Source organism: Columba livia, chromosome 9, assembly GCF_036013475.1.
Source record: "Columba livia isolate bColLiv1 breed racing homer chromosome 9, bColLiv1.pat.W.v2, whole genome shotgun sequence".
Lineage (NCBI taxonomy): Eukaryota > Metazoa > Chordata > Aves > Columbiformes > Columbidae > Columba > Columba livia.
The window spans coordinates 20968522-20994716 of NC_088610.1; the positions used below are offsets into that span (position 1 = coordinate 20968522).

Here is a 26195-nt window from a genome sequence, read left to right on the forward strand (position 1 = left end):
CTATAAAGCTCCCTCCAGGTACCTGCTTCTCTCCCAAGCCTCCAATTCAAGGCACACCCAGACGGGAAGGAGAGCTGGAGTTACAGAACCACACAAGTACATTTCCGTGCCATTTCCTGGTGCCAGGATCTGTGCAAGATGTACAGTGTACAGCTGTCCCCCAAAAGTACCAGGGTGCAAGCCCTGTTCCCGTGGCTTTTCCCATGGCCACAACTCAGGTAACACTCCTCAACATTCCGGGGGAAGGCGGGGGTAGGGATGAGGTTCTCTTGGCTTTCACCTGGTCCCCTCACTCCTTTTCTTGCTGCTTCATGAGCTGGTGACTGATGCGGCTCTTCCTCAGTGCAGGAGAGGGAAGTCCCTCCCTGCCTGGGGAACCCACACAGTCTCTGTGGGGGATCAGCTGGAGCAAAGAGGGGACCAGGGACAGCCCTGTCAAAAAGAGGCTGGTGGGGATGTCCCCATGGGCACCTGTCACTTGAGATGGGGCTCCAGTGCTGCTCCCACCTGCCCCATGGCTCTGGGAAAGGGAAGGTTGTCCCCGTGCCTCAGATGTGACCCGGAGCACTGAGATGCCCTCTTGTTTTGGGGGATGCTGGGTCTGGTCCCAGGTGAGGGTCGCACAAGTTTGGGGTGCTCCAGCTCCCCCCACTCCTCACCCTGGGTGCTCGCCTCTTCTCCTGGGGCAGGGCAGGACCTCCTGCTGTGCAGCTGTAGTGTCCCAAAGCCTGGGTGACCCAGGGGACATCCCCACACCCAGCAGGGGTTCTGCTGCCACGTTTTCCATCGCTCAGACACCCGGGAAGGTTATGCCATGGGTACATTCACAAAGGTCCTTCTCAGGAATCTGGGGAGAGGAAAAGCACATCTGGAAAGGGATTTGTGAGTGATAGTCAGGGATGTGCTCCTGAGTGTGCCATGAACCATATGTTGACCTAAAGAGAATGGGATGAGCAACAGTAACTCCAAAGTGTCAGAAAATATTTAACACTCAAACGTGTTTTCACATGGACCAAAAGTCATGCTGTATTCAAATACGAAGCCTCTTGTCATCAACAACTGTGACCACTTCAGAATGAACCAGTTCATTGCATGCTGAAGCAACATTGTTGGTCAAGAATCCAGTTTCTGGTACAGCGCTACTTGTAGTTACTTTTGCTTTCTGACAGACTGCAAATAATAAGATGTAGACATTAACACCTCGTGAGTACATTTAACTTTCCATTTAGCTGTAGCTTCATTCACCATGACAGTAGATAAGGGTAGCAGCAATCATTGAAGTTTAAAGAACATTTTAAAAATAAGTACCAAGGCCTCATAAACTGTCACTGCTGAACCGGGAGCACAGGTTGAGCTGTGACATAAGGGACAAGGTAGGAAACATGAGGGACAATGTGCAAAATTGTGACAAAGCCACCAGAAAGGGGCCGGGCCCCTCCTCCTCTTTGCATTTTAAACCCCTTGAGTCATTTCCATTCCTGGATGTTAAATTGTCCTTTTTCTTGCCTCCCTTTATTTCCCCGTTTCCTGAAAAGGGGCTCGTTGTTCCTGACCAGCCAGGCTTCGGTTTCAGTCGCCGGCATCCGCCGAGGAGATGCCAGGACAACAAAGGTGGAGCGTGGCCACCTGGCGAGGTGCCGGGAGCCACCGGCCCCGGGGGACACCGCTCAGCATTTCCATAGCAAAGCCCTCGGCTGTCGCTTGGCCACCTTCTCACGTTTGAGGAATTTTCACTCTTTCTTGAGAAATGTGAAGCGCCGGGTGTGATTTCCTGCCCCCCATGGGAGAGGGGGAAGCACAGTCCCCTGCCCCAGCACTGGGTGTGAGCGCGGGGTGACAGTGTCATCAAAAACTTGCCACGGGTGGCATCCCACTTGTCTCTGCTCCGGAGCATCTCCAGGTCAATGTGGCTTCCTTGTCTGTTCACTCTTGTGCCTAATGATGACGCTTTATGAAACAGGCTGTCAAACAGCTGTCTCCAATGCGCGGACAGGGGAAGGGAAATGAGAAGAGGGAAGGAGAGTGTCGGACAGGGGTTTTTCTTCTGCCTGGCACCGGGAATAAGGGAGACAGCAGCCACTGAACAACCTGCTTTTAAATTATCCATGCAAATATGGAATAATGAAAGCAAACAGGAGAGTGACCAAGCGTTCCCCAAGCCCTCAGCACACTCCCCTTCCAACAGACCTTCTTCTTGGGCAGCCAGGTTGGTGGTTTTAGCCAGCAGAAGGCTTTTAACCGCCTGAAAAGTCATAAAGACAAACTGTGTTTTGTATATGGAATATACAGTGGGAATGATGGATGGATGGATGGATGGATGGATGGATGGATGGATGGATGGATGGATGGATGGATGGATGAATGGATGGATGAATGGATGGATAGATGGATGGATAGATGAATGGATGGATGGATGGATGGATAGATAGACGAATGGATGGATGGATGGATGGATTGATGGATGGATGAATGGATGGATGAATGGATGGATGGATGGATGGGTGGATGGGTAGATAGATGGATGGATGGGTAGATGGATGGATGGATGGGTAGATGGATGGATGGGTAGATGGATGGATGGATGGATGGATGGATGGATGGATGGATGGATGGATGAATGGATGGATGGGTGGATGGATGGGTGGGTGAATGGAAAGAAGGATCTTCCTCTTCCTGATTTAAATGCCATGGAGATAATTAAGTCTTATCAGTAAAACAACAAAAAGGCCACACTCCTCAAAGCTCTGATGTCACCTCCATCTCTTCAGGGGCTGCTCAGGTGTCAGGAAAGGTGCTTCTCAATAGAAAAGAATGTCAGGGGATAGGCACTGTGGCGAGGCGCAGAACCCGTAGAGACACAGAGTTCTCAAAAACACACATTTCCTACAAAATCTGGAAAAATGAATGGTGGCTAGGGGAGAAAAATACGATTAATATCTTCCCTGGGGATTTGCCATGCTCTGCAGGGCCAGCAGAAACTGCACATGGGGTAAAGGAGGGAGGGAAGGAAATGGAGGAGTTCGGGATCACAGAACAGCCCAGGCTGGATCTGGAAAGATCATGTGGACCCTGCACAACACAGCATCATTTCAGGAATCCCACCACTGGCTCTGGGCAAGGATGGTGCCAGCACACACGTTCAGGTGTCAGACCAGCAATAGCTGCACGATCTGGGGCAAATTAGAACCTCTTTGGCTAGGATGCTGGAGGTATTTTTGTTCTTTTGTTCTTCAGAGCTGACTTGGCGTCCCTGTGACACTTGGAAGCCTCCAAGAAGAAAGTGGAGATGAAGTGCCCCAAACAAGGTGGTCTGGGTCTTCTCAGCAGCCTCCCCTTTTGCAACGTGCTGGGCTCATCTCCTGAGGAACCTTCATCCACACATGGGGTGAATCTCACTCTACCCAGCCCAGGAAGGTGGAGTTGCCCTCTGAGCGAAGACCTTCAAGTGGAGTTTTAGCCGCTTGATGATACAATAGAAAATGCCTCCCAAGTCCTGGCCCTCCAGAGCATTTCCTTAGCTCGCTGGAATTTCCGTTTATTCCTTCCTCTCCCAGGCTCTTACCGAAAACCGGTGTCACCACATGTGTCCCCTCGGCTGGGCCTGGAGCCCGGCCAGTTCTGTGGGTCCCCTCGCGGGTCTCGCAATTGCTCCCATTGAGCTCCCCGAGGGTGTCAGCCCCTTGATTAATCACCCAAGGCGACTCTGCCAGTCAAGGAAAGATTTACAAGGCGGGCAGGAAGCTCTTGTTTTCACAGGAGTGCCTCAAACACACGCACACAGTAGGAAAAGCAAACATTCCAGGCATACCAAGGGATCCACGGGATCAAAATTCCCCAAACAGCTCAGATTAAGAGACTTGGCGGCACATGGAAACACTAAACCCCCCGCCCTCCCCCCCCCCCCCCCTCCCCGGACTCAAAGATTTGATTGTGTTATTTAGCAGAGGGCCCTGAGCCATAGGTGGAACAACCTGAGTGTCATGGGAACGGGCACCCCGGGGGGACAGGGAGGGGGTCAGTGGCAGTGCCCTGCGTACAATAAAGGTCAGCGCTGGCCCCCACCCCTCTCCCTCCTCCATATGGTCGCCAGAGCCTTCTGGCGGAGTTCAAAGCGAGTTTTCCTTTGGAAAGGCTCAGCCTTAGCAAGTCAGGCAGGGCTTGCTCTGAATCAACGCAACGCTGAATCCGAGCCCGTCAGAGCAGGGAGAAACGCTGCTTGGGCGATATTTTGCATCTATAGGTTTTCAAGGGGCCTCAAATAAGGCAGGAGTAACACATGGGTTTCTTTAAAAAAAATGACAACAAAAATCAGCCCAAATGATGTGCTCCCCCTTCCTCTGAGGCTCTGTTGAACTTCCCTTTTTCAACGGGAAACAATTTTTTGAGGGACTTTGCTTTCTGGCTGTTATTTCCCAGAACGTGCTTCTGTTTGTCAGGTTATCCGTGCAAGAAATCCACGTTCATGCTGTTAGTCCTGACTGCGTGTCGTGGGATAATCTGGACTCTCCGTTAGGCTCTGAATCTCCAGGTGCAGAATAGGGAGCTCTGCAGGACCAGATAGCGAGAAGGCACAGAGATTTTCCTAACCTGGAACTATTCTCCCCTCTCAAAGGATTAGTTGCTGCATAGAGGCTCCTTTTACATCTTTCTGCAAAGCAGCCCAAACCACAGAAAGTGGAATTTGACCTCGCCTGGTTACATACGGCTTGTCCACTTCTGCTCCAAGCCCAGCTGCTTATCCTGGCAGGAGGCTCCAGTTCCCACTTGCAGATGGTTTCTGGAAGAGCGGTGGAGGGGACCGATGAGGAAATAAGTCATCTGCTGAAAGCGAGAGTTAAAGGGAAGCATGTGCTTGAGATGGCTGAAGCACAGGGTGGTTTGGGTCAGAAGAGACATTTAAAGATCTTCTAGTCCCACCCCTGCCATGAGCAGGGACATCTTCACCAGCTCAGGTTGCTCAGAGCCCCGTCCAGCCTGGCCTGGGATGTCTCCAGGGATGGTTCATCCACCACCTCTCTGGTCAACCTGGGCCAGGCTCTCACCACCCTCAGGGACAACAATTCCTTCCTTATATCTAATCTAAATCTACACTGTTTTAGTTTAAAACCATCGCCCCTTGTCCTGTCACTACAGACCCTGGTAAAAAGTCCCTCCATGGCATTTTACAAGTCTGCTTTTAAGCCTGGAAAGGCCGCAATAAGGTCTCCCTGGAGTTTCTCTTCTCAGCTGAGCACCCCAGCTCTCTCAGCCTGTCCCCCAGCAGAGCTGTTCCAGTCTCGGGTCATTCCTGTGGCTCCTCTGGCCCCTCTGCAGCAGGTCCATGTGTGTCCTGTGCTGAGGACCCCACACAGTAATTATCCCAGAATAAAATCCTCGTTTACACACTCAACAAGCCACCTGCCATGCACTAAGAAGATGCAGATGGCCCTGAGTGTTTATCCCAAATTGCAGTCCCAAAAGCTGTCCCCAACTTCCCTCCTGCCCCCCAAGCTGGCACAGAGCTCCTGAGGATGCTCCACGGGATCCAGATGTGGGAACATGACTCAAATTATTGAGAGTTTGCATCTCGGCACATCATATAATCACTGAGAGCAGCTTCCTTGTGGTCCTCCTCGCTCTCCTGCCTCTGTCCATCACCAGCCAGCACAGAAGAAGTCCAGGAGAACTTTCAAGCGGTTGGGACGCTTCCTTCAGAAACTGGTTTTATCCTAGGAAATAGGATCGGCTTCAACAGCTCCGCATTTTGATTATACGTGTCAGCACTTTGGGCGAGCAGATGAGTTTAACCCCGTTTCCATGCCAGCTTTCCCAGCAGCATCCTCCAAACTTGGCCACAGCCCTTCCCAGGATCCTGCTGCCACCATCTTCCGCTTATGAGGCTTGTGCAAGTCCTCCAAGATTTCCAGCTTGGCAATTCCCATCTGCAAAGTTCAGCATCCGCTTAAAAAATAATAATAATAAAAAGTTGGCTGTGTTTAGGAAGTTTAACGTGGCATCGCAGTGGCCTGAGTCATCAGCACCAGCGTTGTTTTCTGCGCTGCGGTGTTTTTGTTTGCCCTCGATGAGAGGAGAATGACACAACTCAGCTCGCTGCATCACAGCGGCACTCGGCCCACTGGTCGCAGCCACATTTTGGTAGGAAAAGGTAACTAAAGTCACACGGAGCCATCCTGAGGGAGATGGCCATTGCACACACCGCTCAGACCAGCGCTCTGCGAGGAGCTGTGGGCCCACGGATCTGAGGAAGCGTGATAAAGTGGTGGATCTGTGAGGAAATTGGTCAAGTATCATCACTTACTTGTGCTGGAGTCAGGGATAGAGCCCCGGGAGCGCCGCGGTCAGCAGACCCGGTGCCAGGACAATCACTGTTGTCACCCTCGACAGACCCTGGGCGGGCTGGCGGCCTCGGCTGAGCACTTGGACTTCACACCATGGCTTTCCAAGGTCTTATTTTGCCGCTTTTTCCCCCTGGCCGGGGTGGTTCAAGTGCCCCCAGCCTCACTTTACTTTGCCCTCCCATCCCTTCCCTTTGGCTGCATTAGCCAACCATCCTTAAGACGTGGGAAGATGGGGTGTAAAGGTCCTGTGGCTAGCAGGCCACCAGCTGTCTTCAGGTTGGCCACGGGCGTGACACGCCGTCTCCTCTTTCAGTGCTCTCCTGGCACCTGGCAGTGATTTCTGTCCTGCTACAAGCTATGTCACCCCAGGATGGTGTAGAGCTGAGCTCAGAGGTGGACCAGACCCCACACTGTTGACAGCAGGGCTATGGGGAGGTGAACTGCCACCTCCGTGCAAGCCCACGCCATGGCAATGGTGATGAGAAGCTGAGGTGAACCTTGCTCTCCGTTCAGAGTCCTTCTCAGTCCAGAAAATGGTGGAGATGGCAGCGTCCCCTCTGACTGAATCATAGAATCATTTTGGTTGGAAAAGTCCCACAAGATGGTCAAGTCCAACCGTTCCCCCAGCCCTGGCACTGCCCCATGTCCTGAGAACCTCATGTCCGTCTGTCCAGCCCTCCAGGGATGGTGACTCCAGCACTGCCCTGGGCAGCCTGTTCCAATGCCCTACAGCCCTTTGGGGAAGAAATTGTTCCCCACATCCAACCTCAACCTCCCCTGGCGTAACTTGAGGCCGTTTCCTCTGCTCCCGGCGCTTGTTCCTGGGGAGCAGAGCCCGACCCCCCCTGGCTCCAAGCTCCTTTCAGGCAGTTCAGAGATCAGAAGCTCTCCCCTCAGCTCCTGTTCTCCAGCTGAACCCCCAGGTCCCTCAGCCGCTCCCATCACACTTGTGCTCCAGACTGAGTGACAAATGACCCCATGACACACCATGGGGAAGGAGGAATGTCTGGGAGGTGTCGCTGGGCATGAACTCAGATCTGCCCTTCTCAGCTCAGGTAGGAGCCGAGTTCACACTCTGCAGTTTTCCTGCCCGGAGTTGGGCACAAGACGGAGCCTCCCAAAGTGACTGTTTTTGGGTGGGACACAGGGATGAGCTGTGAAGTCCTCAAAGGAAAGTCATCTTGCATGTGCATGAGGTTATCCAGCCTGGCGCGCTGGACACACGGGCGTTTGGGTGAAATACACTGTTTACACTGTAAACACGGGATTAACCGGGCTGTGTTGAGAGCTGCTCCCGTCCCCAGCAGGAAACAGAAAGGGACAATGCGCAGCGAAGCCATGAACTTCACCTTCAGCTATGTAAATTATAGGGAGGGAAAAAAGCAACCAGAATTATAAATGCACCTTAACTACAGGCACCGTGTTATAAACGCGTGACCTTGCGGAATTGGGGCAGTGGGAAAAAGAGCGAGCAAGTTCCAGCCTCAGAGCTATCCTGGGTGAAATCCCAACTATTTTTTCCGACCGCACTCGCTAGAGAGCGACGGTACGAAATGGGCTGCCTGGCTAAACGCAGGCGAGTCATAAGGCAGCTATGTTGACAAAACTGAATCATATTTAGTGGGATGATACCCAAGGCGAAGAACCGCGGCGATTAGCGAGCGAGCGATGTGAAAGCGCTGGCGAACGCGTGTTGGGGCGACCGGCAGGGCTGGTTTGGCAACACCGAGTTCCAGACCTGCAGGCCAAGCCCCTGTTTGAGGGCAGAAAGTGAATAAATGGGCAGCGGCAGCTTTTGGAGGTAATGCAGCCCCTCTTGATGTGAGAGGGGGGAAACATCTTTTTGGCAAACAGCCTGTTGGTGTAGTGCTGTGTCAGACGGACACCATCCTGAACAACATCCTTTAACGAAAGATTAAGTACATTATGCTTTATATACATAAAATTAGGTATACGCCTAAAATTACCAATCATTCCTCTAGCCCCAAAATTAATAACTCAGTGGAATTACCTTTTTATCCCACAATTTTGAAACGCGCCGCTTTAGCATCCAGGTACATGAACAACGTTGTGCTCACGTTGAACCTGCTGTAAAGGTGGAGACTTTGGGTAATGCATGATTAATGAGCCCACATTCTGAAATTATCTGTATTCGCTGCCAGATCGGGGATGGGACACAGGTAACCCATGTGTATTTAAATGGCAATAACAGGATTCTGGATTTACATGCACCAAATGTCATAATTTTGAGTCATTGCGCATCAATGCACTGAGCAAAGAAGCTCAAAGGCATAGTCAGGAATGAAGTCATGAAGTTAACCACCAGCTGCATAAATTACAGGGATTGGGAAATATAACCAGTGTAAAACTGCACTGTAAAGACATGCCAGGAGTTACGACATACAGCCTGTCATGTATTGGGCTATGCTTATGTTTTCCTTTAGCAAAAAAACGGCAATTTTTGTCATATATGTAAGAGGAGGGGGAAAAAATAACCAATAAACCAACCATTTAATGTAAGTTGCAACAAGAGATACAACTCCAAGAAGATTTCTCAGTCTGATGGCACAAATTTAATGAAATTCTAAATTCTTTGTGTATGTGGTTATTGCTGTTTTGGAGATCGCAGTAGGCTTCACAGCAAACACCACGTAAAAGTGAATCAGGTTGTGTAATTCTACATTAATTCTCCTCACATCTGTGACAAAACCCTCAGGCTGCACAGAACATGGGGTGCTGCCATGGTCAGGTACCTTTCCAGAACACGCAGTCGTCCATATAGATGTTTTAAAATCATTTAATACCATTAAAATCATTATTCTGGTGAGGATAAGGAAGCGGCATTACCAGGAGGCGCAACGGAGCTTGTTTAAAATAGTAAACACAATTCTATACAGGTTTTCTTGCATTTTTTCTGCACGCTAAGACTTCTGCGGTGGGTGGAGGAAACCGCATCTTGGGGACATTTCTGCTGGAGAAGGCTCCCATCCTCCCTTCTCTCTTAATTTGTAGGATATTGTCGTGTGTTTAGGGGACAGAAAATCACGTCTTGCCTTAAGCTGGAATTTAAACAAAAGCCCCACAGCTCCGACATGCAGGATTTAGCTTAAAAACGCAGGATGGGGAGAGGATTGAAGCAGCATCTCCGGGGCTGCCGTGCCCTCTGCCGGGCTGTTTCCATGGCCCTGCAGCATCATCCCACTCCTGTATCCAGGCATCTTCCCCGGCCAAAGCCCTGAAGCGGTAATTAGGTTCCTATTTTAATTAAACCAGACACCACCATCACTTAAAACTCCCCGCTGACGCGAAAAATCTAGCGGGACCTGGAAGAGAAGCTGCTAAATTAATGTGCGCTGTGATTAAGTTACAAAAGACGTACCCATCATTAACCAATTGACATAAATGCTTTCTGACCACCTGCAAAACGAGGGGATATATTTCAAGTTTTAGATCCTTCTGCACAAAAGGGAGACAGAAGGTTAAGTGACACATTGTCTAGAGTGCTCAGTTTATATTTAACTAATAATTAATAGACGTGTTGTAAGTAAGAAACTAAATTATGATTAACATAATAAATTATTTCTTAGTATGGATGTGTTGCACGTCTAAAATTGTAATGAATATGTAATAATTGTGTGAATATAAGCAACGCAAGAGCATCCAGTCTTACGGAAGGTGATCCCCAGCGCTGATAAAATAAAGACTAACACTTAACAATGTAGTTGACTTTGCTATTAAGTTTATTTCTTCGTTTCAACCTCCCGCGACAAGGGCTGCCCCGAGTGCTTTAATTCAACTCCGTAGCTTCTTTTGGGTTAATAATTTTCACTCCTCACGGGGGAAAAAATGTCCCCAGGATGCCGCTGCAGCTTCCGCTGCTGATAAACGACGGGGAAACGCGGTGTTAAGGAGCCGAATTGGCCATCCAGGCAGCTCCCCCAGAGCCAGCCCGAGTGGAACGTTCGCCCCGGCGTCCGGTCTGGGGGTTCCAAAACCGGGCGGTCACCATGGCAAACATAGAACGCTCAGGGCAGTCGCACCTGAGCCATGGCGCAGGCGGCTGCGGCTGCGGGCGCGGCCAAGAGAAAGAGCGGAAAGTCTCGGGCTCTTAAGAAGGGACGGGCTTGGTAAGCCCGGGGTTTGCATCCCTTTCAGCCCCGGAGGGGGCGGGAGGCGGGAAGGAGCGGGCAGGACCCCGAGTCGCCAGCAGCTCCCGCCGGCTTTCGCACCTCGGGAAGGGGAAACGCTTCTCCAGCCCGCTCAGCGGGGCTGAACACTTAGCGGGGAGCAGCCGGGGAAGGCTCAGCAGCTCCCGGGGCCCCTCAGAGAGGCTCCCAGTGGCTCCCAGGGGCACTCGGGGGGCTCTCAAAGGGGTCCCAACAGCCGCCCAGCACCCGCCCAGGCTCCGCACCCCAGCCCCGCTCGGGGCTCACTGAAGCAAAAGCTTCGTGCGCAGCCGCAATAGGACACAGGGGGCGGGCCCGGGAGGCCGGGCAGGACGCGGGTGGGCGGAACCATAAACGCTCCCTCAGGTAACGGAAAAGCGGTAACGCGCATGCGCGCTGACTCCCCCCTCCGTGTTCCATAGGGGGGCGGTGCGTCAGTCCTCGAACTGACAGCAATAGGAGCCAATGGGAGAGCGGTTCTGCCCGCGGGGCGGGGTGGGCGTCGCGCGGGATGGGCGCCACTTCCGCCGCGGCCCGCCGGGGCCTATGTACCAATGGCTGCTGGGGGCCCTCGGCGCTCTCCTCGCTGCCGCCCGCCGCCCCACGCCGCCCCCGGGCCCGCCGCCGCGCAAGAGGCCGCTCCCCAGGTCAGCGAGCCGCCCCCGCCGCCTCACGGCCGCCCGGGGGACTCGCCCCGCCACCAGCTCCCTCGGGGTGGGGCCTGAGGGACCCCCGGGGCCTGCTTGGCGGGAGCGGAGCCCGCGCGGCGCCTCAGCCGCCGCTGCCCGGCCTGAGGGGGTTGAGGTGGGAGCGGCGGTTGTCGCTCTGGTGTCTTGCCCCGGGGTGACCCTCGCTCCGTGGCCCAGATCCCCCCCCAGGGCGGTGTAATGGGCCCCCCGTGCCTTCCCCACCCTGCCGGCCTGGGTGACCGTCCGTGGCGGGTCACCCTGTGCCCGCGGTCACAGTGGTTCACGTGTGGTGCCGTGAGATCGCGGCGGGTTCCAGGTGTTCCCCATAAGGCCCTTGGTAAAGCCACTCTCGCCTCGTTCGCTTTCCATCTGTGCAGCGGGGATTTGGAAAGAAGGGAGACTGAGGGGTGACTCATTCCTGGGAATCAATATGGAAAGGGGGAGTGTCAGGAGGATGGAGCCAGGCTCTTCTGGGTGACAACCAGTGACAGGACAAGGGGCAATGGGTGCAAACTGGAACACAGGAGGGTCCACTTAAAGATGAGAAGCAACTTGTTGGGGGTGAGGGTGGTAGAGCCTGGCCCAGGCTGCCCAGGGAGGTTGTGGAGTCTCCTGCTGTGCAGACATTCCAACCCGCCTGGACACCTTCCTGTGTAACCTCATCTGGGTGTTCCTGCTCCATGGGGGGATTGCACTGGATGAGCTTTCCAGGTCCCTTCCAGTCCCTGACATTCTGGGATTCTGTGAATGTATGCGTTATGTATCATGTTTGGGTGGTGTGGTTGCTCCAAGAGGCTCCGCTTAGTGTCTCATGTTCCCAAGTGAATGGGAAAAGTGAATGTCTAGTGGAAAGAGCCACTTGTTGCACGCATAGTTGTTCACGGCTGCTGTGCAGAGCACAATCCTAAACCAAGTAACGTGCCTTTGCTGCGAGCTGGGCTGTCATGGTCTGACCGGGAGACTCAGTTGTGCTAAGAGATCACTGGGAACGGCAGACGAAGCAATTAGCATGAAATTCAAGTGAAACCGCGTTAGGTGGCTTCAGAAGCCGTCCTGCCGAAAATAAGTTTTCAACCTGCACTCGCTGAGATGGGCTGTAAAATGGAACAGGTGTTCCCAGGTGCCCAGTGTGAGTCTCTTCAAGGAAATCTAAACCACAAGGTGGTTGGTATTTCTGCCACTCGAGGTTTTCCCCTGGTAGAAAGATTAAAAATTCTGGGCGTGGGTGGTGAAACTGGTGGGAAAAGCAGATAAGCGTTAGCTATGCTGTGAAGCACAGTGTGTGACTTTGGGAGGGGGGTTAACCTGTGAAAACTTATTTTTTATTACAAATTTACATGATAAGTCTCAATGAACTGTCCTTGACACTGGTGGGGGTGGAGTTTTTGAAAAGAATAGGGCCTGAGCCTATGTGGGTATGTGCAGAATTACTGAGTTTTCCTGATACCTTAATATTTTCCCTGTGGTTGCTAAGGAGGCGAGGAAAACGCTGAGCATGAATAGTTGCTGTCTTTTCTAGAGCTTGGAGAAGGCCATGAACACACCTTTGCATGGCAAGCAGTTCCAAATCGCTTTAATTTTCTGGCCCATTTTTTGAGGGTGTTTCAAATATTACTCAACAAACACTCTGTGAATTAATTACCTGTTTCCCCCAGGCCCTTGGCAAAGCCCCAGTTGCAATGACACAGTTTAATCTTCTCACAGGGTTGTGTATTCCCAACAGAGACAGCAATAGCTAAGCCCAGATTTGTTTCTTCCTTACTTTTTCCCCATCCATGTTCCTACATCAAAGATTTCCCCGTTTCTTTCTGCATTACCAAGAGATAATTAATCTTTTCTTGCGATCAAACCAACTCCAAACCTCCAAGCGGTTGGTAAAGTCAAAAAGGACAAAGCAACACTCACAGGTGTTGGGCGCTCCACTAAAGCTGGAGAAAGAGGCACTTCTGTTCAAAAACAGTGATTAAGACCACAGTCAGGGATTTAAGCTCTGCTTATCTCCGATGGTAGCCTTGGGTAGGCTGAACTGGGCTTTTTCCCTGATGCTGGGAAGTTTTCACTGAAGAGCAGCTCAGAATTAGTTCACTCTTGCTAAAAATTGAGCTGGAGGTTACAAATATTTTGTCTTCTTCAGTTTTACTTTCTGAAAAGTCAAATACACTGACTAAGAATGCATTTTTACAGGTGTTTAACACCTACCCCCAATATTTTCTGCCTGACTTTAATAGCACAGTAATAGCAAAGATGCTTTATATTGTATGAAAGGTGCCATGCAGGGTATCGGTTACTTTTGTGCTCCTGATACAGACAGAAGATAGTCCAGAAGTGATGATACCAACGTAACAGTTTAAAAGAAATTATTTTGCATAAGAAAGACCAAAGAATTCTTCAAATAATCCCTGCCGTCTTTCTTTTGGAAGCAAATAGAAACAAAAAAATCTAGGAACAACCTTTGCGCTTTGTTCCAAAGTAAAAATTTTTACTAGATTTTATCAGTGTTATCGACTTATATAAACCTTGAAGTTATGCTTCGTAAGAAAGGGTGCAGCTAAGAGGTATTTCAAGAACGAGTTCACGAGCACTGATTTAGCTGTCAGTTATTTAAGTGGGTGTACGCATGGGTTGCTTTCCCACCTTTTATTTCCTGTCCTACTTAGACTTATTGCAACTTGGCGTCGTGACTTACAGACTTGGATGGTTTAGTAATCACTGGTAGGCTTTTTGAGGAAAGCTTTACATATTGACTTAGGCGATTTATTCGGTGATAGGAACAAATGTAAAACATTAGGAAGCGTGAAAAGAAGGAGAAAAAAACCAACTTTGGGCCCTGTGAAGGGAAGTCGGGCTGTTAGAAGCTGACCTGTGGTTGTGAAACACTCATCTGTGTGTTTTTTCCTCAGCGTTTCGCCACTTCTGAAAGATCCTGACCAGACTGAATGCAAAAAGTGTAAAACAGGTATTGCACGTTGCAGTATACAAATAGAAATCCTAATCCCCTTTTAAATCATGTTCTCATATGGCCTGTCTTTGGTTTGTTTGGGTTTTTTTAGATTACGGCTTCTCGGAGCGTAAAGAGAAAGTTGAAGGTGTTTCTGGTGTGGTGAATTTGCCAAGCAAGGCGAAGCGTAAGCACCGGAAGGCTTCGGTCAGCCATGCCGCTCCGAGAGAGCCTGCAGGAGAGGTCAGTGAGGATTTGGAAATTAGGTAGAATCTCTGCCAGGTGAAAAAGGCAACAGCTCTCCCTAATGCATCTCAAATTTGGGGTGGTTCTTCTCCATTTCTCATGGGCAGCTCCTGGTTTGTAGTGCTTAAGTTCGCATGTTCTTCTCTGGCACTTGCAGCTGAGGAAGGAGCAAAATGTTTGTTGTCAACCAGATACTTGACAATTGTTCAAGTTGATACTTTGTGTGTGGAAACCATTACTTTTTTTCTCAAGCCTGTAGCTAAGGAGTCAAAATACATTATTTTACAAGAAAAGCTGCATGCTTCCTCTGGATAAACCTCTTTCTGCTAGGTTTGTTATCTGCCAGGCCAGGAGAGGATTCCTGTAGGACTTTGGCTCTGGAAAAATGAGTCATGAACTGCTCCACTCCTTAGTTTGGTTCAAAGGTGTCATATCTTTCTTACTGCCCCACAGGATCAGAGGAATAAGAAACTGTCGTGCTCTAATTATTAATTCCTGAGAGAGTCATTAACTCTTTATTTGCACAAAATATATTTTTCCAAGGGCTAAACTGTAAAACCTTGGAATGTTTAGGAGGTGACTGAGGAGAACTAAGTGATAACCTGTTGTTTTAATCATTGCACATCTGAAAGCCTGTATTAAAAAATGAAGATGTACTTGTCCTGTAAAAGGTTCACATTCTGCTGCAACCTAAAAAAACAAATCGTGGCCCCCGAGTCATAACAAAGCTGACTAAATAAAGCTTGTGTGCTTGGATTCACATTCAGGTTACACTCATGTTGGTACTTTTTTCTGTTTTTATTGAAGACTTGGTCTACTTCTGATTCTTCACCTGAAAGACCAACAGATTCTGCGCTAGACGTAGAAATGATAGAAATTGGTAAGGCTGACGTCAAGTTATGAACTCGTTTATTTTTTGCCGTGCATTGAGTACTGTTTAATTTTACCCCTAGGCTTACGTACGGATTATTGCAGGCACAATATCTCGGTAGCATCTCAGAATACTGGAGCGTGAGCTCTGTTTCTTCCCTGCATCCTCGCGTTGCTTCTGGTTTGGGGCCGGATGTTTCCCTTGTCATCTCAGTTCTGATATGTCCCCTCTTAGCTTGCCAGAAGTAAATTGTTTCAAACACTGATTTTAGGCAGTAGATCCCGATAAGCCTCTTTTATTTCAGGTTTAGGCTGGTGATAACTCATGTGCACAACTTTGTGTAGTTGCCAATATGAAAATGTGTAAATATCCTGAAGTAATATATAACACAAGTAATATTATGCTATAAGAGAGAAAATGAAAATTTATGAAAATGCTAAATAGCAAAATAATTTATGTTGGGTGAAACCCTTTACTGTAAACTCATAAAGCTCTTCAGCTTCCTTGTACAGTTCTTGATGGTTTGTGCTCTTCTCTCATAGATAACATGCCTTGTGCAACCAATACTTGCTTGAATAAGGAGACGCTATCCTTTTATCACAGGACAATTCCATGTCTGAGGTAAAAATCCTTCTGTTTTCTTTGACTTCTTCTGTCAAAGGTTTACTGTCTTTCACTTTTGTTCTTGAAATTCCTTTGTGCTGCTTAATATTTCTATCTGTGTCCATGTAGCAATATTTTTCCAAAGTTTTCTAGGCTGCTGTACCAAGGGACATCTCCAGCTGCACTTTTGAGCCTTCTCTTGATCCTATTTCTTTTGCCGTTGATGTTTTTAGCACGAGCAGGAATGGCAAACACTGCATCAAACCTGCTCCAGACAGCGTCCTCACTCTGCGGCCGCCCATTAAGGAGCGCTCCGGGCCGGAATCCACTACTTCGGAGGCCAACAAAACGGGGAGGCCCTTCTGCACCGCTGAGGAGGTGAGGAAAAACAACTTCTCGGTTACAACAAAGCTTTGCTTAACAGCACGGTGGGTTGTCATTAATGAAGTTGAAGGAATGCTCCAGTGAAATCAGCGTATAGCGTTTTATTTGCCTGTACGTACATCCAGTCTCAGAACAGAGTAATGCTTTGTTGCCCAAAGATTGAATTTTAAAGCATTTTCATGGAAGTGATGCACTGGGGGAGGATCCTCCAACCGGTTCCGCTTCTAAGTGGAGCTGTTCTGCTTTGTTACTGTCTATTTGTTGGAAAGTCATTTCACTATTTTATCCTTAACCTAGGTCAGCGGTGATCTTTACATAGCAACTTTAAAAGGATACCATAGGCAAAAAACCCACGCTGTTGCTGATAATCCTTACAGCACTATCTGAGAGTTCTTTCCCTGCCCTTTCCTTCCAATATCTTAAGCAACTATTGGAAAATTTCTGATAAAACTAGTTGATATGGGAGAAGAACTTAACCAAAGTCCTGTGGAAAGCTGTGGAGAATGATTAAGATACCCTGTGGACTCACAGCACCCAATTGTTATGTATGTTGACAGAAATGTGTATGTTATCCTGAATTATTATGCAAGAGGTGCAGACAGCTGAAAAGAAGAGACCCTTGTTTAAGGAAACAGTTGCAGAAAGAATTTTGAGTTTTATAGTGGGACACAAGTTCCTAGAGCAGGGCTAACATTGAAGTAAACTTCAATAACGTGCCAGTATTTCGGGAATGGCCTGTGCAGTCTGCACTATATCCAGATTACAAACATTTCCTTTACATGCAGTGGTTCTCATCTGTTTGTTTTGTTTATGTTCTGCTAGGGCGTTCAGCAAGAAGAAAAGAAGAAATACAAGCAGCTCTTGGAGCTGGTAAAGGAAAATTATCCTAGAAGCTGCTCTAATCCACAGCCGACAAGCTTCCGCAAGTAAGTAGAGGAAAAATAGCCATTAACTTTTGGTGGTAATATTGTAGTGCAGGGGAATGAATCTTTCCTACTCTCAGTGTGCCAGAGGGCTGACGCCCCCCTGCAGCTCCCTGCAATGAAGCTTGAGTATTCTCTGAATATTCTAAGGGTGAAATTCCTTTGCTGTGGATGTGTTTCTCTTTCTTGTCTCTGTATTAAGAACAGTATCTATTTGTAGTGCTGGCAGTGTAAAATCCCACAGCACTGGTTATTCCCACCTTCCCCAGTCTTTCTTGCACAAATTCTAGGGAGTTTTCTCTTTGCAGTATACTAAGGTGACAAAATCCCGCTTGTGTGTAGAATTCCAGTTCCTAAAGGAACCTGCAGAGAGGAACTTGTGTGTAATTCTGATTTACACATTGCCAGTGATGAGTATATTTGATGTCTTATAACCATGTCAAGAGATTGCACAATGTAAACAACACAAGTGAAAAATAGGAAAATCATAGAAGCCATTATCTTAGTGAAATAATTGTGCTTCAAAAGGGCCTAATTATTGTAAAATACCGATGCCACGGTGGTGCTGAAGTTCCAGCATGCCTTTCTACGCGGTAAGACAGTAGAAAATGCCGTGTTTTCTTGCAGTTTCCTTTAAATTCTGTGTTAAATTCCATTTCCAAGCCTTAGAAAAATCCCAGTCTCCTCTTGGTAGTTTAGCACTGATGAGCTTGTAGTCCCTGAGGTCAGAGAAGAGCAGGTCTGAAGGAAAATGTCCCAGAAATATGTATATTGTGGACATTGCATTCTCAGTGTCAGCATAATGAGTAAATAGATGGAAAAGAATTACTCAAGGATGGTTGTAATGAATGCTGACCTGTCCCGTTATACAAAGCGGCCTCCTCAGATTAATCCAGATATTTGTAGGATGTGCAAAGAATATCTTTTAAAGAAATACCCAAAAAGCCACTGATTTGTTGGTGAAAAGGTAAAGGATTCCAATTTCTCGATTGATTAGTCTCTTTTGAAATCCCGAAGAGACAGAAAATCTGATTTCTGTATTTTCAGTACACTCGAGTTGAAAGTAGTAGTTGCAATTCCCTTTGTGTTTTGTTGTGAAACCGGATGAGATGTTTCTGTCAGGGGATTAAACAGCCTAATTTTACTTACTTCTATTGCTTTAACTATGTCTCGCAATATAGAATGTAATGTATGGTGTAGGAATAAACCATCTCCTTTCTATTAATGTGTATGCACTGATAACAAATTCCATGCACGTCAAAATTACGATTTTTTGTTGTTTTTTGCTGTGCCAGTGTCCAAGCCTGCCCCAAGGAACCAGTGACGACCGTGAGTCACCTGGAAGAGCAAAAATACGGAGGGGATTTCTATCCCCGTGTGACACTAAAGACCGGTGACTGTCCCCGTGATTCGGCTCTGCTCCGCTTAGCGGGTAGGCTTCAAATCAGAACGGGGCATTTCCTTACGTCTCAAAGGTATAGATTGTGCTGAAGAGATTTGTCAGTGCTACCGTATCATTAATCTGTGTCCGCTTCTAAGGAAATCTGAATCAGGCAGCGTGTTTGTGCTAGGACAGCTTATGTCAGCTTTTAGAATGAAATGAGCTGTCTTTGGAAAGAAAGGGGAAAAAAAGTCTTGTGAATAATTTTTCATTAATACTTCTTTTTACCCATCTGTGACTGTATTAGGCAATCATACAGGTTTTGAAATTATTTCTGAGCAGGTGGGGAAAGCTTGTTTTGTGGTGGAAAATGGCAAGCTGTTCCTCTGAGCATCTGGTTTGGCAAAAATCACTTGTTTGGTCGCTGCAGTCTAGGATTTAGAACTTAAAAAATGCCATGCTCAACTCTCATACACTGGCACGTGATATTCAGAGTTCCAACTTCCTCACCGTACCGTCATTAAAACATTTTTGTATTTATCACCCAGACCCCTAGAACTACATACATCTGATGGCAATTGAAAGTTGACTTCTTGTTTTCATATTACTCCTTTTCCGTGCAGGTATCAAGCATGCGGAAGTTCACGACCCCCAGTGGCCTCAGAGAGGCGATATGATCAGGTAGAGTCTCTTTAAATCATGGTTCTCATTTCTTTTGGCTCGTCGCGTGTGTCTCAGCCTCCGGTAGCACCCAGAAGAAGACAAACCATATTTATCAGTGCTGTAGTGTTTGCTGGGGCAACAAAGGTGGTGAGGATGAGAGAGGTGGCTCTACCAAGTTGTCCTTAGATTTGCAGAGTCTGTTTTTGCTTGTGAGAGTCCTCCTGCCAATCCATCAATGATTTGGGGGTTTTGGGTACAGTAAGCGCAGCTCCAGGGAGGGATTTTGTACAGCAGTTTGTTGCACACATCTTTCTTCCCTGAAATGAGAGAGGAAGAAGCTCAGATGGGAGCTGAGATGTGGTTGTGATGGTCAGTCCTGGTTTTTAGCAAATTCTTTCCCTTCTTTCTTGAAACATGAGCGCTGGACGGGGCACTGAGCAACCTGAGCTGGTGAAGGTGTCCCTGCTCATGGGATTGGATGAGCTTTGAAGGTCCCTTCAACCCCCTATGATTTTGTGATTCTATGATATTTAGCTGTGCAGCACTCTTCCTGCGCTTAAATAGTCACTGCTTCCCCTAAGCTTGAGGGGAGAGGAGGAAATAACTGATAGAATATGATGGGTGCGAGGAAAAGGAACATTTTCTTGCCTTTTTTTTGCAGATTTAGCTCCCAACTGAAGTCATTCAACAAGGCTTGTTGTATCTGCTCTTCAATCCGCTGGACTGAAAGCCTGTAAAGCACAATGAGTGTAGGATAACTTGAGAGTCTGGTGTAGGTCTCCATCCCGAAAAACGGAATATTTGACAACGCAAATTCTTTGTTTTGAGGAAGGGACATAGATAGGGACAACTTTCATGTCTGTGTACCTGTTTGCTCTTCAGAGTCTGCGTGGTTTTAATGATAATCCTCTCCAAAGGGGGATAAAAGACAAGGAAACATCCTGTAGCTGCCTCATTTTTAATAACAAGGAATCAAAGGAGTCTTGCACATGTGTGCAGCTGAGACTCTAGTCAGAACTGGCCTTGAACAAGCATTTTTTGGTCCAGAAGGTGGATTCTTGATGACATGGGGCAGTGTGGATGTGCAGCTCACTCCTCTCTCCCTTTTTTCCTCTCTCTCTCCTCGCAGGTACTGCACACCAGCAGAAAACTCCCGTGAACAGGCAAGGCCAGGGAAACAAGCCACTGCAGGGGTAAGCTTGTGCGATTCATTAGTTCACTTTTTAGGAAAATATAGCAGCTTGAGCTCAGAAATTTTTGCACTCTTCACTTGTTGTGTAAGTGATGTATTTGTCCCAGTTGTTTTTCCCAGGTAAAGCAAGAGCACTCTTTGATGAGTAGCATTATCACAAAGGGTTTCCTGCTGTTATTCATTTTATTTCTGGATGCTATATTCTACTATTTTTATTCTTCCCCGTTAATGTGTTGGGTATAGCTTAAAAATCTTTAATTCACAGACTTAGCTGAGCTGCAAAGCTGGACTGTGGTATCATTAGTCTTCTCTTGGTTTGTGAGGTGAGAAGAACATCCCTTTGGCTTTCATCTCTGGTCACGGCTTAGATCAAAAATAACATTTTAATAATGGAAATCAGAAATATTAATCCCAATCTCAACTTTTAGAGGCTTTGCAGGGGTTGGAATGCAACCGTCAGTATAAAGTGATTTTGGAATTTGTTTGGATATCTGTACAAAAACCCAGTTCTATACATGAGCAAGATTTTCTGCACTGTTCTCTAGCAAACAAATGGGTGTAAATATAACGTCCTCGTGTCTGACAGAGACAGCATGGAGCTGAAACCTCGGAAGAGCTGTTGTTACGCCTGGCGCCTGTTCTGTCCAGAAAATCACCTCCCCTTGATGTGGAAGAAAAGAAATTCCTGAACATGGAGGAAAAGAAATTCCCCAAATTAGAAGAAATCAAATTCCCAAACTTGGAAGAAAAGAAATTTGCCAACTTAGAAGAAAAGAAATTCTCGAGATTGGAAGAAAAGAAATTCCTGAAATTAGAAGAAAAGCACTTCCCAAAATTGGAGAAACCAGCCGAACGCTTTTCTCCACTCACAGAGGTAATGCAGCTGACAGTCTGTTAGACAAAACAGAAACTGTGAAGCAGCTGCAAGGAATTCCATTGATTAGAGGTGCTTTTAAGGCTTTTTGAAATCTTAAGAACTTGTGTTTAAGCTGTTAGCGAGTCCCTGCAGCTGTGACTTTGCAGCAATAAAGCTGGTTTTAAGGTTTTAATAATATGCTCCACACACTCCTTCAGTTGTACTGACCTCACTGTTTGTGGGGCTTCTGCGACCAGGCCTAAAATTAGTCCAGGTTTAAGTCTCCCAGAGCCGTGCTGACCTGGTCCGTACAGTTATGTTGGCTGTACCTCTTCACCATGGTCGTAAAAGCTCAAAAGCAGATCAGATTGTTTTATACTAACAGGCCTGGTGGTTTATTTGCATTCCTTAAGCAGACTTAGATAGAAACACCCTCATTTGAGCCGAAGGCTGAGATTGACACGCTCAGGACTCAGTTTCACGAGTCCTGCCCCATTTAATCGTTCGGTTTAGGCCATGGAGAGAGAGGTCGTCGCCGCGTTTCGCAACGGTGACCCGGAGGAGATCATGAGCAGTGCCTTCAAACTCAGGGTTACGCGGGAGGACATCCACACGCTGCAGAACCTCTGCTGGCTCAACGATGAGGTAAAACGAGCTGGAGCACGCTGATATTCAGCATTTATTTTAAAATACCCTTTCACTGTGTACAGAAGTCATTTCAGAGTTATTTGACCGTCACTGCAGAGCCTAGAAATAGCTGTGTGGTTCTTATTTTAGGGTCTAATCTTCCTGGAAGTTCTTTTCTTTCCTGTATTATGCTACTTGGTTGAGGTTATTGGAGTGGCTGACAGGTGGTTTTATCAAACTCCAGAAATAACCAAGCGCAAAATTGTCAGAAGAAAAGCCAGCAGCTGAGGCTGGAGTTCTCTCAGCCGTGTATTTAAGGGCGACCAGCAAAGACGTGTCGCTATGTTTATTTACTAAGCCAGCATCTTATTTCACATCTCACGTTTCCTCTTTGTGGTACAGATCATTAATTTCTACATGAGTCTTCTGGTGGAAAGAAACAAGAAGGAAGGCTATCCATCGGTCCATGCTTTTAGTACTTTCTTTTTTCCTAAACTCATTTCGGAGGGCTACAAAGCTGTGAGAAGATGGACCAGAGGGGTGGATCTCTTCAAGCAGGACATCATCTTGGTGCCCATTCACTTGAGAGTCCACTGGGCGCTGGCGGTGAGTGAAGTTTTAGAGCTTTTAGAACTGGATGGGGAGAAGAAATTAGCAAGAAGAGTCATTTAGATCTTGTGCACGTGCAGCACAAGATCATGTTTTGTCTAACGGTCGCCTTTTAATTGTACAGGTCATCGACGTCAGAAAGAAGACCATCAAATACTTTGACTCCATGGCACAAAAAGGGAGCAAGATTTGTGACACTTTGTTGTAAGTAACTGCTCCATCAGTGCATTTCTGGGCTGAACGCTGAGGAGGTTTTTGCGTTTCGTACGTGGGATTCAGGCACAAAGTAGAATTAGAGAATTATGGTTCTTCGCTTGGTTTTTCTGTTCATCCTCTGCTGTGATTTTTGGACCTGTTGGAATTCTTGGTCTCATTCCTGAGCAGCGACCATTAGCTCGCAGCTTCTCACTGATGTAAATGTAAAGATTTGGCTTTTTTCCTCCTTCAGTCAGGATCCTCTGACACTTCCCTGTCCTGCATTCATCTTCCTGGTGCCCCTCAGCAGCCCTTTTTTTATCAGCCCTAATCACAGAGTGATTTGGTGTTTTGTTTTAACCGCAGCCGTTACCTGCAAGAAGAAAGCCGGGAAAAAAGAAATCAGGAGCTGGACATTTCGGAGTGGGCTCTTCACAACATGGAGCCACATGTACGTGAGCACCGCTTGGATTTTAAATGGGAACTATAATTCCTTGTCGCAAACGTCTTGACGCTTTCTAATAAGTCCAAGTCTTTAGGGAATACCCGCAAGGGTCTTGTGTTCTTACGCTATCACCTCAGGCTGCAAATGGACAGGGAAGCTAGGCTGGGATTAAGTCTTTAAGCCATGCTTTTCCTTGCTGGCTGAATATTTTAATGAGTCTGTCACGTTAAGGTGAATCCGCCTTTGCCCTCGTTGCCCAAATCAATTTTGAGAATCTCTTTAGCTGTTGTCAGCTAAAAAATCAGGTTTGGATTTGGGATCATGGCTTGGGGCACAAATCCTGACCTGTGACAAAGCTGATGTTTCTCAACACATTAATAATAAAAAACAGCATTTAAAGACTTGATTTAAGAAACAGGACGCTGTGCGAGCCTCAAGACACCTTGCAGGGTGCCAAGAATTCGGATGGTAACAGGCAGGGAAAGGCAGCGGAGGGGAGGGTTGATGGGTGTTAATTGGGTTTATTCCTGTGCACAGAGCTGGATTCTGCAAGTAGGTTCACGAGTGTCTTTTTGGTCTGGGTAGGGCGCGCTACATCCAAATCGTTTTTACGACAGAGGCAAATTCTCCATCTTCTTTCCCTCCCTTAGGAAATTCCTCAGCAAACCAATGGAAGCGACTGCGGTGTGTTTACCTGCAAATTCGCCGATTACATCTCCAGAGACAAACCCATAACTTTCACACAGGTGAGCGAAAGGTTCAAAACCAAGAGCTGGGCAAGTTACCCAGTAGCGCAGGGGTTGAGGTTTTGTACCTCTGGCCCGTTTTGGTGCCCGGTTCTTGGGGCTGGAGCTCCAGCCTTAGGTCTGATATCCATGAGATAATGGGCAAGATATCGCAACTGCTGGGTTTGTGATATCCAGATTTGGGATTCTTTTGAGAAACGGGGCTCAGCCTTTGACCCGTTAAGTCACTGGTTATTTTCCAGCATGGTGCTATTTTACTAAAGTGCTTGCAAGCTGTTGTATAGTGAAATAAATCTGGTTTTGTTCCTGTGTCTCCCTCTTAGGAGCCGTGTGGGTTTCATACCGTAGGGGCAAACATTGCCAGTTTTTAAAGGGAGCTTCATATTAAAGAACTGGGTGTTTACACGTATTTTCTGCCTCAACTTTGTGTTTAATTTCTCTCTTTTCAGAATAACATGCCTTACTTCCGCAAGAAGATGGTGTGGGAAATAATCCACCAGCAGCTGCTGTGAGACATGCACTACTAGAGTAACACTGTGATACCCACGGGTGACTAACTCTTATTTTAGTTATTTTTCTAATACTTCATTTGAAAAGGCAGCAGCGGGCGCACAAATTTTCCTCTTTAGGTTACGACGTAGCGGTTAAGGATTTGTGTTGGGTTTTTTCCCCAATTTTGGAGACGGTGACTCTCTTTGCAATTTAACCAACGCACCTCGAGTGCGAAGCACGATTGCCGCGACCTCGCCGAGCGATCGGTGGAGAACAAATACTGTGAACCCCTCGTTGTTGAGATGGACGCTTGTACCTCGCAGCCGCCTTACGGACAAGTCGCATTCTCACCCGTGGCGGCTGGATTTACCTTCCCAAGGACAACGTGCTTGGCTGCTGCTTCCTCAAAGAGAGTTTTCTTCGGTTTCTGGAACGTCTGCGATCTACTTGATTCCTAAAACTGGATTTGTGCTGAGCATGGAAAGAATGAATTCGCCATCTTTTGGAACAAATCCATAGCGAAGCCCCTTTGGTTGGGTTTTTTTTTGTCTGTCTCCAGGGAGTTATCTAATGTGAAAAGAGAAGTATTTATTTCTTTTTATTAAAATAAATATGTATTGTTATTTAAAGAGCCTTACTGGAATGAAACTCTACTTGGTAAGAACCAGAGTGATTTTTTTATAAATTGGAAAAAAAAAAGCTTGTTGTATCGGTGTGATTATTTTTAGGTCACTTACAAGACCTCAGGCAGGACCTGGAGTGTAATGGGAAGGTGTGGGGTGAGTAATGGGAACGTAGGATGTGAGTAACGGGAACGGAGGGTGTGAGTAATGTCACATCCCCCAGTTGCTGCCCCGGGTGGGGGGACACTCACCATGCGGTGTCACCCACCCTGTGACAGGGTTGTTACTCACACGAGGGACGTGGGGGGCTCAGCCCCACCTTTAGGGGCTGGGAGCCCCATGGCCATGCCAGGAGCAGCCGCTCCTTGTCGGGGACAGTTTGGGGACAGCAAACACCAAACCTGATGCTCTTCTTGCCGTTGTTTGTGCTGGGGCATGACAAGGGTGTTATGGGGAGACACCAGAACCTGCCCTCCCCGGGATCACCTCTCCCTGTGTCCCCCCAGCGCTGGGGTCCCCAGCAGGTCCCCCCTTCCCCTCTCACCACATCACCCAAATGACAACCCAGCCCACTTTGGTTCCATCCCCAGGGGGGTGTTGTCCTGAGGGGACAGGAGCTGGGATGCTCGTGGGGGGTAGGAGCTTTTTGGAGGAGCAGCTGTGAGGGTGGACAGGGACACCTGAGCTTCCCAGCATAAATAGTGAGCTGTTAATTAGCACAGTTGGCTTTGCCAACTGACAGCGATGAGCTGCAACCCCCTGGTTTCACCCCCCCAAAAAACACCCTCCCCATCCACCCCCTTTTCCCGAGCGGAGGGCGGCAGAGGGGGCACCATCACCAACACGAGACACTCAAAGAAAGCAACAGATCGCAAGCTCAGGCTCTTGTTAGCTGGATATATTTCTCTTTTTTCCCTTTCTTTTTGTTGCCATCAGGTGGGTTCATCACACTTAAATCAGTGTCACAGCCCCCAGGTCCAGCACCGGCACCTCACCCCGACACAGGACCCGCTTCCCTCGTTGCTTTTAACCCTTCTACCTTTCTTTTTTTTTACATTTATTTTTATTTTACAATTTTTATTTCCTTTTTAATAATTTCTCAAGCTTTCTCGGCAGGAATGGCCACTGGCTCTCAGCTATAGCAGGAGGAGACTACGGCAGCGCTCCGGGACACGGGGATGCTCTCCTTCTCCCCCATCGCAGCTCAC

At 47.8% G+C, this 26195-nt stretch overlaps 1 protein-coding gene across 1 annotated transcript; it reads left to right on the forward strand.

The window, feature by feature from the left end:
* The first annotated feature begins 10954 nt into the window (after positions 1–10954).
* On the forward strand, positions 10955–24993 carry SENP2 (SUMO specific peptidase 2). Its single transcript, XM_065074230.1, has 17 exons — positions 10955–11151; positions 14094–14149; positions 14244–14374; positions 15185–15257; positions 15791–15869; positions 16085–16229; positions 17058–17161; positions 18454–18590; positions 19163–19220; positions 20332–20395; positions 20981–21268; positions 21764–21895; positions 22280–22483; positions 22611–22690; positions 23048–23132; positions 23777–23872; positions 24322–24993. The coding sequence occupies exons 1-17, from the start codon at positions 10970–10972 to the stop codon at positions 24382–24384; spliced, it is 1977 nt and encodes a 658-aa protein (XP_064930302.1). The 5' UTR covers positions 10955–10969; the 3' UTR covers positions 24385–24993.
* Positions 24994–26195: the final 1202 nt, after the last annotated feature.

Coding starts and splice junctions, on each gene's coding strand:
- SENP2 (XM_065074230.1), top strand. CDS start 10,970: ATGGGAGAGCGGTTCTGCCCGCGGGGCGGGGTGGGCGTCGCGCGGGAT. Junction 21,269..21,763: donor GCTTTTCTCCACTCACAGAG/GTAATGCAGCTG, acceptor CGTTCGGTTTAG/GCCATGGAGAGAGAGGTCGT. Junction 21,896..22,279: donor TCTGCTGGCTCAACGATGAG/GTAAAACGAGCT, acceptor TTTGTGGTACAG/ATCATTAATTTCTACATGAG.